Raw genomic sequence first — 10889 nt, 5'->3', positions numbered from 1 at the left:
GACATGTTGGTAGCACTTGCTCACTAAGGGTGCATTAGGGAATTAAAATGGTCCCTGAATGCCTCTAGGAATGTTAATGATTGTATAGAGGTTGTGTGGGGCATCCTCACTCACCACCATTCCTTCATTGTCTACTTTGAGCCTTCTCAAAAATAATTTATTAATGACATTAGGATGTTGGCTCAGTTTGAGCTTTGGTAGCTTCTTGCATTCTTCTAGACCTTTCTATCTCATTTGCCATGGCCAATCGACTACCTTTCTCATTGTCCCTTGTTTGGAGGGTCCAAATAGAACTCCTAGTTTTTCCACTAGCCAACAATACCACTCACAGGTTATCCAAGAGATTTGGTTCAATTCTACTCACACTGACAGCATTGGCCATCTTGCTAGGAGTATCCCATTCGTTGTCAATGAAGATTGGGGCTTGCTTAGTTGTGTGGAAGCCAAAACGTTGTAAGATGTATGCTTCATTAGTTCCCGTGTTGGTGGCCTAGCCCCTAACTTGCTTGCTCGTGGCCCTTCTCTCTCCCATTCTTGCTTGGGACCTTTTAGCTCCCTCTGATGACTCCCCTTTGAACACTATAGAGTCTCATTTGGTCATATCTGAGTTTAAACACCAAATTAGACCAATTCCCCCCCCCCCAACAATCTTGATTTGGTATCCTCCATAGTGAAGGATTCCCAAGTCTCCATCTGAACTGGAATCAGGAGCTACTAGGGTGGTTAAATCGACTCTTGGTCCTAACCGACTCCCTAGCATTGGTGTGTATGATAATGTTTTGTGTTCAAAAGTTGGGTTCGAATATAAACTCGTGATTCGGGCCTGAAAGTAAATGCATAAGCACTTGGTCCAATGCTAGAGTCACTGTAGAGGTTCTTTTTATGGATTTTAAAAATTTTAATGATCTATTTTTATGTGCTCAAGGAACAACACGTCTTTTGAGGCTCCTTGGATATCCTACATAACTGAGAAACTGTAAAAATTTATCTTACGACGTTTTGGAAATCTCCTCCTTGGAATCTTTGATCGAACAATTGGACTTTTTCGATTGAACTCTCGGCTATTATACTTCCTGAAAATTGGATTTATAACGATTGAACTCCACTACCTGATGATCGAACTTGAGATATGTGGATTGTCTAGTGGATGATCAAATTTTTTAACAATTGATCAAGTAGCAACTAGGTGAATACAACTACTTGTACATGATCGATTGTACAATGATTGGTATATGCATCTAATTATAGGATTTAATGATTGATCAAGGAGCAAGTGGGTGAACACAATTGCTTGTACATGATCAATCGTACAGTGATTGGTATATGCATCTAATTGTAGGATTTAACAATTGGACTCCTGTAGTTGCACATACACCTAACCAGTCGTACAACAAGTGCACTTTGTGAAAGCGATTAGAAACCTTGAGCAGTCAATTTGACTATCCCGCGAGATTATACTTCTAGTGTGTCTATACTTGTGCTATAACTGTCACAGTCTGAAAGATTTTCTTAGATTTTTGTAGATTCACTTACTATTTATAGCTCTGTAGACTAGAACCAAACAACTAATTGGACTTTACAATTATGGTGATTAGACATGGCAATTGGCCCCTGGACCCAACGATTGGACTACTTCACAGTCCAACGATTGGACTTCACAGTCCAACGATTGGACTTTCTAGAGAGCAATTTTTGCTTGTTTTTTCTTGCACAGTCTTGATTCTACCCTTCCTTTTGGGTCTGATTTGCCCCTAGACTACTCATTGAACAATTTAAGGCTCTACTTGATGACACAATACCACCAAATTAAGCATCAAACACTAAAAAATATTTTTAATGGTGGTAAAAATTGAAAGTTCTTAATTAGCCTATTTAAGCAAAAATTCGACAAAATTGAAGTAATTGATGATAAAGTTGGTACCTTGGGAGGTCATGGGACTTCAACCTAAGCACATGATGGTGCTCCAAATCCACTCTATCATTACTTTTGACCACAACAACAACACCTCTTGTTAAGGGAAAGTTGTAGCTTCACAACACCAAGTACATCCCATATCCATCTAGAGTGTGAAAGTGTATTGATCATGGGAAATGGAAGCCTCAAGGGGTGTCAAACCCTTGATCTCTATCGATCCCATTACTTGGACTCTTTGCAATCCAAGTGTCAACGTAGTGGAGCTAGAAAGCTTTCTCTCCACCTACTCTCTCTCTCTCTCTCTCTCTCTCTCTCTCTCTCTCTCTCTCTCTCTCTCTCTCTCTCCACAACTAGTAATCACAAAACATAAATCATGCAAACGTCAAGCTCACAACATGAAATCACACATACTCACCCAAGCATGCATGTAAGCAAGCAAGATTCATAGCCATAGACATGCAAGAAAATGGAAGCAATAAGAGAAATGAAATCACAAGATAATGCAAGTAGAGGAGCTCTCCAAGCTTGAGCTCAAAAGTAGATTATATTACTTAGAAATGTCTTTACAAACCTCCATAAGTCACTTATATACAATCTCGTTTTTTCCCAAACGCCCACACTTATTGGGTGCCCATTACTAGTTCTCTTCTATTTACAAGGTTGGGCCCTTGGCCATATGTAGAGTGAGATTCCTAAGCTTTCATTACAAGGTTGGGCCCTTGGCCATATGTAGAGTGAGATTCTTAAGCCAGGGTGGAGACCACATCATGTGTATGGAAAAAGCAGTAACACTATCACTATCAATGCTTTTGCAGAATGTTTGTAAAACCCTTACACAAGGCCAAAACGGGGTCCAAAATGACTTCGGATGGACAAAATAAAGAAGAGGGATCTCTAAGATATGATAGTGTTATGTCTACTACTGCTATCCTTGACTAGTAGCTGTCTACAAAGATTTGCTTCTAAATCAAAGGGAAAGAGATAGAGTTACCCTTACTCATGTAATACTGTTTTTTTTTTGCTTGCCTCTTGAGCGTGTTAATGTTTTCGTTTTGCTTACCTCTTGAGCTCGTTAGTTCTTTCTTGAGCTCGTTACTTCTTTCTTGAGCTCATTACCATGATAACGTGGCTCTGATACCATGGGAAGAATGTGGGGGAGAGGTAAGTTTGAGCTCCTTACAACAAAACGTCTTCACACACACACACACACACGAGTAGATAGCAAGATAGAGAGATGGATGGATGAATGTTCTTCTTTCTTCTTATTTCTATATAATCATAACTATTAGATTAATTATACTATAAGGAAATTACACTACTACTAAAGATTATTTATACTATAAGGAAAATTACTCTACTACTAAAACATACAAGGTACATAGTGTGAACCTGACTATATGAGCCTGCGCTATAACTATGACATAGCTATAGTAAGTTGAGTAGTTATCATAGTGCTTGTAAACCACTAGGATCATATCCACCATAATGTGAACCAGAATATATACTTTGGTGCTATAACTATGACATAACTCTAATAACCAAAGTGTATGTCATACTACTTGTAAACCACTGGTAGCATATCAACCACCATAATGTGAACCCAAATATATGAGTTGGTACTATAACTGTGCCATAATGATAGTAACCAAAGTGGATATCATATAATGTGTCAATTGGCAGCATATCAACCATAATCTGACCAACCATGCTGGCATAAGTGCAGAGGTATCATCCTAGTGCATCATCCATCTGGACACTAATTGAACTCAATATCTCAACATTACATGTGAAACCATGATACCTCATCCAATTTTTGAAGCTGTTCCAATCCTTTTCCTTCATGGAAATCTTCATGCTTGGACGCAGAATCCAAAAAATAATTTGAATAATGGAGTGCTTGTCCTTTGCTGCAATGTTGTATGTCCATAAGGTTACATGAAACCAATTGGACTAAACCAATTAGATTGCCTTGCTTCAATAATCTTTATTAACACTATCTTGCTTGAGGTTTTGGCCTCCCCATTTCCATGGGGGTATTAGGGGGGTTGATTTCCTATACACTACCAGTTCAGACGTAAGTGGGTTCCCTAGTCCCTCACCAACTCAATGGGATGTCCAAATTTAACAATCACATCTCATATAGAAACTTAGCTAGACTTAACATCATCCACGCAAACCACTTTATCTTCTACCCACTTGGTGAAGCAATCATTGGCCACCATGATTATGTACCTAAAGTGTGTTCCCTTAGTTGCTGGCTTGATTAAACCCATAAAGTCTACTTCTCAAATGGTATGCAATCACTAGGGCCTCAAAAGCATCATGTACCAACCGATGAGTGGTTTGCTGTTTGGCATACATCACACATGTCCTGTAAAATTTGTGCAGGAGAAGCATCGTGGAATCGAGTAACTCTCCACACATAGGAATCAAGCTCTTGAGCTCAGCTCGAGCTTCACAATTTGGTAAGTTCCACATCGATTTAACAATGAGTGCAAGAGAAACATTGTGGAATCGAGTAGCTCTCCACACGCAGGGGTTAAGCTCGTGAGATTGGCAATTCGGAAAGGTCCCCACACACAATTTAGGTTAGCATCTCTAGTGGGAGTGGCGACACTAGGTCATTTCCTCGAAGGATTGTGGAATCTAAGATTGCCAAATCTTTTGCTTGTATTGGGTAATTTATGATTGTGTGCCATTTCCTTGAGGAATCTAAGATTGCATGATCTTTTGCTCATTAAAGAGCCTACCTCGTTCGATTAATGTTGTAAATGGGCCCTTTGTCTTGATGACAACATGGGAGAAACTTAACAAGATGAATGAAAAGCATATGCCCAATAGAGATCTCACCTAGCTTCTTGCCTAACAAGGCCGAAATGAAACATAATGGAGGGACACAAATTGGCAATGTGAAGAGCTCAATGCTTTGCTTATTACATTAATGCAACAATAGTTGCTGATAAATTCTTCCCAATGTGGCGATCGCAAAATGACCCACTATCATCCCAATAAGGTGCAATGATGTGGTGTGCAATGTGTCAACACACTCATATGGGACACAATGTCCATTATTGTGACTTTTACAAATGTCATGAGAGACATTGGAATGTCAACCTCATTGTATGCACTAGCTCTAACCCAGATGCTATATGCCCCCTTAACCCATTGCAAACCATTGGCATTTGCCATCTTATCTTGGGTGACACACATTGGCTGTGGTTCCATCCACAACAAAAACCATGCAAACAGGTGTCCAAGACCATCGCCTAGTGTGCTCATTCAGCTTCTTGTCTTGTTGACCCAATCTCCTTGAGAGTAACCTCGAGTGATCCGAGAAAAGACTAAAGGATTAGTGGAATGAAACAAAAGAGTCTAAGCACTCTGAAATCCTCAAACACGTGCAACTACATGTTACTACCAGTGTTGCAAATTGACCTAAAACTGTTTGTGCACACCATTGGTGCACCCTCATGGAAACCTCCATTTTTGCAGTGTTTCCACTCGACCCCATTGAGTGTCAAGTGTCCTATAAAGATAACTCTAAAGGCCTCAAAGAATGCACCATTGAGTGTCAAGTGTCCTATAAAGATAACTCTAAAGGCCTCAAAGAATGCACCATTGAAACCATCATGTCATGGTATGGAGTAGATCACTTCTACAAAGATTGCCACATCTCCATACTCGAAGGCTTGCATGTGACAAACTTAAATGTGTTAAGAATTCAAGTGTGGCAAGATAACTACCATTCCTTTGAACATACTCACACGAATGTAGGCCAAACAAAAGAAGGCAATGGTTAAAGAAACTGCAAAAGGTTCGATCTTAAAGCGGGCTACAAAGAAATGACAAGCCCAACCACCATAAGTGGCAAAAGAAACAACACTCGAAACATACAGGAAAAGGTGACGACATAGTTACTATATACAGAGCGGCTCTGAAATGAGCCAAGGCTCGTTGTCCTCTTCCACCAAGAGTGACGACAATGAAAAATCACTACTTAAGCCAGTGGATGAGGGACATAGAGTGACTCTAAAATGAGCCAAGACTCATCCTCGTCTTCCACCAAGAGTGACAACAACTACTTAAGCTAGTGGATGAGGAGTAAACAACTCCTATTAATCTATATCATTAACCAAAACACTTGGTTGAATATCCAAACCCCGTTGAGGAGAAGAACATGCTTCATGGTCAAGGAAGTCCAAGCCTAGAACCTGAACCAATGAAACATCACACAAGGGATGGGGATTCCATCGAAACAAGAAGTTAAACTTAAACAACTAGGTAAAATGTTCTATATCATCCACCGAAAGAAGAAGAAGAAATTATCAATCTAAGCAAGTTCTTTTCACACACAAAACCTACACCCATATAAACAAGCACATAACACGGTTGTCCGCGTTCACACTATCGATTGCGGTGTGGGCGGACGTCCGGACAGGGGGATAATGCTTTTTTTTTTCTTGCGTTCCTGCATTTTTCTTCTTTCTTTTTTTTCTTGCGATTGCTGTATATATTTTTGTATGTATATCGCATGGCGTCTGTTCGATCTCGTCACTGAAGGACAATGGGGCACCGAAGATCACACTCTCGGGTACGTTTATCATTTTGGGTAATTAATTTCTTTTTTGCTTTGGTTTCTCGCTTCCTATAATACCCAACACGAATCAAGGTGTGTTTTGTATCAGACTAATCACGCTTATTATCTACCCACAGTTCCCGACTTAAACAAATTTATTTTCTCTACAATACCTTCTGCTTCTCTAAAACAGAGAGAGGCTGTAAACGTCCGTTTAAAATAAATAAAAATAAAAATAATTTATAATTGGGAGAGTGAATTACGGAAGGGGGTTTGGATTTTGGGGTGGCTGTGTGGGTGGTTCGTGTGTGTGTGTGTGTGTGTTGGGGTGGCTCTGTGGGTTGTTTGGGTGGGGGTGTGTTGGGTGGTGTGTGTGTGTGTGTGTGTGTGTGTGTGTTGGGGTGGCTGTGTGGGTGGGTTTGTTTACAAAAGGGTATTTAATTTAACTTTATTATCATTAGTATAATCATCATCACTTTTTTTGGGTGCCTTGGTGTGGGTGGTTTGGGTGGTTTGGGTGGGGGTGTGTTGGGGCGGGGGCGGGGGTGGGGGTGGGGAGGAGGAAGGGGGTTGGATGATTATATTGAAGAATAGTGAAGCTGGGGTGATGGGAAGTCATTGCTCTGTCCTTACCATCCTGACAAGCAGTTTCCCACTTTCAGGTTGCTAATAAGAGCGGAACATCTGAGATGTTATCGCCTGATCCTGAGCGCGATGGGAAAATAAATGAAGGTGTCAGCGAGGCTTATCATAAGAGCAGAAGAGAAAAGAAGGAAAACAAAAGGAAGAGAGAACACAAGGAGGATGCATCAAGAAAGAGGCCCAAAGAAAGGCACGAAGGAAAAAATCATCATCGCCATAGCTCTAAATCATCAGCCAAGCCGAAGACAAAAGAAAGGGTTAGTAGGTGGAAGAATCATAGGAGCTCAGGTAGTGTGAGTTTGGAGAGTAGTAGCAGTGCTAGCTTGACAAGCACCGAACGGTTTAGTCACCGTCACCGCAGCCACAGCCACAGTGGTGACAGGCCCCAGGAACACAGCAAGAAAAGATATAGAGAAGACAGTGAGACTTTAGGCAAGGATTACAGTACAGGAAACTATGAAGGGCTACATGACTCCACACATGAACCTCTGAACGTAGACAAAAGCGAATTGCAGAGACAGGAAAGCACAATGAAATCAAGACGCGAGTCTTCAGTGCAGAGAAAGGACCTCTCTGTAGGAGCCATTGGCTTGGAGGATAAAGGGCGGCACAGTGAGTCCACAAGAAAACATGGGCACAATGCCACAATGTCAAGGACTATAGAGCAAACGAAGGGGTTGGGAGGAAAAAAAGAGAAGGGGTTGGAAGTCGAGCTGCGCCAGAAGGCCTTGGCAAATTTCATGAGACATCAAGACACTTCTAGCAAAATGGATGAGCATAAAGAGAGCTCCAACTCTGCTTCGTGTTTTAGAGATGCAAGCAATGAACAATCTGTCACTGATATGGTCATTGCAAGGCAAAACCAACAAGCTGTTACTGAGGTAGATGGTGACTGGACCAGGCGCTTGTCTGCTTTGAGTGGTGCCGTTAGTGTAGATGCAACAGTAGATGAGCATCGCGGGCCCCTTGCAAGCGATGCTCTTTTACAAGTACAGAACAAAAGCCCTATAGAAGGCAACACACCGGCATGCCATTTTAATAGTAGTATGGAGGAAGGGGAAATAAGTAGTGATACCGTCCAGCCTTTTAATGAAAACAACACAGGAAATGAGAATTCCAGTCCATTATTATTAGAAGATATAGTAGTGTGTGAGAGAGAGAACACTGAAAAAGGGTTTTTGCGTGCAAGTATAGATGCTTCCAAAAAGGGAAAAAAGTTGACACCATCTAGAAGTTTACCTGCGGAAGCTATGGTTATGGACACTCAGGCAGAGCTTGCAGATACGATCCCGAGGGGTGTAATTCAGCATTTGGAAAGCATTGATGTGCAGAGTGAACGACCTTTAAAATCGGATCAAGAGTTCAAAAGGATAAATGATACTGTGGAACATCATGAACTTGAAGGCTTGCAAACAGCTGCCCCTGTTGCCAGGGAGAAAGATGCGGGAGAAGTGGAGAAGGCGTGTGCACAGAAAGCCAGTACTGCCACCACATTGACCAATGGAAAGGCGCAGTTGTCTCCAGAGCACGAGGGAAAAAACTCCGAGTGTGTTTCCAAGACCGAATTAGCTACAGGTACACAAGACATCAGCACAGCGTTTCAGCAGAAAACCATGTCGGTTATGCGAGGAGGGGAATTGGTACAGGTATAATTGTGTTCATTTTCATATTAATAGTACTTTGGTGGTGCACCTTCTGCTTTGCCAGCTTCTTTCTGAGGGGCATTGTGTCGGGTCATGATTGAAAGGTTGCTTGACCATCTTTTGATCTAATTCTCATGCGTTTTTCCCTTTTCAGGTAAATTACAAAGTGTACATTCCAAAAAGGGCTGCAGAGCTTGCAAGGAGAAGACTACAGCGCTGACTTTGTAAATCTACATATTGACTTATTGAGAAGCAAAACTTGAGGTCTTGTGCCAATTAAGGTTGTCTTTCTCTAGCACTCCATATTCATGTATTTTAATGGATAGTGCTGTATTATTCACTTACCAGACTTTGACTTGGTACATGCAAATAGGTAATGTATTTGTCATGAAAGCCATGTCCCGCGAGGATTTGAGTAAAATCGCTGGGGAGTTTTAGAAACAGGCCCTACAAATGCCCACCCAAGGATGTAATAAGCTAGAGCCGATCCCTCGTAGCATGCTATCTTTATAAAAAAAAAATAGTACTGTAATTTCATGGCAGTGTTTTTTTTTTCCAGGAATAAAGGGCTCTCTAGCATTTAATTAACTTTGAGGGATTTACACGTTTAGGATGATTTTTTCAGTCTTTGTTGTTTATTTTAAGATCAGTGTGAGGTGCTCTGATGGATAGCACTACATGTCCTAATGCATGTTACCACAGAATATGCTTCTCTGTTAAACTCTATTGTTGCATCATGTCTGCATATGAAACTGCATTTGAGTTAGACTCATCGATGGCAGCAGTATGTGAGCTCTCTCTCTCTCTGTCTCTCTCTCTCTCTCTCTCTCGTGGGAGCTAGACACCTTCAGATCCAGGATGTTCTACGGTGACGGGGACACCACAGGAGGTGGATGTCATCTGGAACCTTGTGTTAGCCACATAACTACCGGCACTACTTTTGACACGCTCATAGCATGGGTGGGTAGTTTCTTTTTCAGTATTTCAGTTCCTCCCATGGATCATAATCTCATGGAGCTTCTGTATTACTTTGGTCTCAGACCCTTAGGTAGCAAATGCATGATCTCCCACACACATAGTAGTTCGGTTTTGCTAGGATTTCTCTTCTTGTAAGAGCACTGAACCAACTCATCAAACATAAGGGCATTAGGGTTACCTTTCATAATGAGGCAAAGTGTGGATGTAAAACCTTGGTATGAATATGGTAAACCTATGTGTGCGCTTTTGCCGCACAGGTCGTAGCTGGGGACTTGTTGGACACCGTATGCGAGCCACGAATGGCTGCAAGCATACAACCAGGGAAGGAAGCTCAAACAGAATGCCAAAGGGTGTGTTACTCACCGCTCAACCGCCGCCTTGAAGGATTCCCGCGTCGCAGCCGTGAAGAAGGAGCCGCCGTCATCGCTCTACCGCCTCTCCGCCGCCGTGCCGCTACACAGTGCTCGATCGCTCTCTCACTCTCTCTCTCTCTTTTTCTCTCACACACGCAGGAGAAGGAAACCAAAGAGATAAGGCAAGAGCACTCTTGTATTCACAACACATGAGAATGAGGATTTTAGGGTTACATTTGACTCATATAGGTGACTTGGCCGTTCACACTTGGGCGCCCATACATGGCCGGTCGACCCTAACCCTTATCCTACTGATATCTAAGGTGCGCCTCTCATCGGCGATCACCCAATCCCTTCATCCTTAACATATGGTGCCGACAAGCCCGGCCCATGACTCAGAATATTTAAATTAATGACGTAAAATATAGTACGTCGCCATGTCCGCCATGGATTAACATGCCCCTTCCTGATGTAGATTCCGTCCTCGTACTACTGAGGATACGGTAAGAGGATGTTGTAGAGTCCTGGCTCTAGCCCTAAGGCTAAGCCTCTATCCGCATCATCCAAACAAATAAAGTCAACCTCAGTAGTGCCATGAGTTTCATCCGTCCATTCATCATTGTCAGATATTTCCTTTTCATTTTCCCATCCACATAAACTCATCAAAAATGTAACCATGCGAGGATAGTCATCTTGTGGAAAAGGAAAGCATTGGGCTATCGGGGATATGTCCTCTACGGAGTAGGGGTCAGTCATGGTCAATAGGCGAATTAGCCATTCTA

General features: G+C 41.9%; 1 protein-coding gene across 1 annotated transcript; it reads left to right on the top strand.

Annotated features, from left to right (window-relative positions):
* The first annotated feature begins 6355 nt into the window (after nt 1-6355).
* Nucleotides 6356-9361, top strand: LOC147606159 (uncharacterized). Its single transcript, XM_086792426.1, has 3 exons — nt 6356-6506; nt 7154-8779; nt 8931-9361. Exons 1-3 carry the CDS (start codon nt 6480-6482, stop codon nt 8994-8996), a joined length of 1719 nt encoding a protein of 572 aa, XP_086648552.1. The 5' UTR covers nt 6356-6479; the 3' UTR covers nt 8997-9361.
* Nucleotides 9362-10889: the final 1528 nt, after the last annotated feature.

This window comes from Cibotium barometz, chromosome 58 (genome assembly GCF_041138505.1).
Source record: "Cibotium barometz isolate CiBa-2024 chromosome 58, ASM4113850v1, whole genome shotgun sequence".
In the NCBI taxonomy this organism is placed as follows: domain Eukaryota; kingdom Viridiplantae; phylum Streptophyta; class Polypodiopsida; order Cyatheales; family Cibotiaceae; genus Cibotium; species Cibotium barometz.
Note: the sequence above shows the minus strand (reverse complement) of the source record. Positions and strands in the feature narration are given on the sequence as shown.

Bases quoted from the DNA above. Each gene is read 5' to 3' on its own strand.
- LOC147606159 (XM_086792426.1), top strand. From the start codon at position 6,480: ATGGGGCACCGAAGATCACACTCTCGG. The intron at 6,507-7,153 runs GTACGTTTATCA...TCCCACTTTCAG, and splicing joins ACCGAAGATCACACTCTCGG to GTTGCTAATAAGAGCGGAAC. The intron at 8,780-8,930 runs GTATAATTGTGT...TTCCCTTTTCAG, and splicing joins GAGGAGGGGAATTGGTACAG to GTAAATTACAAAGTGTACAT.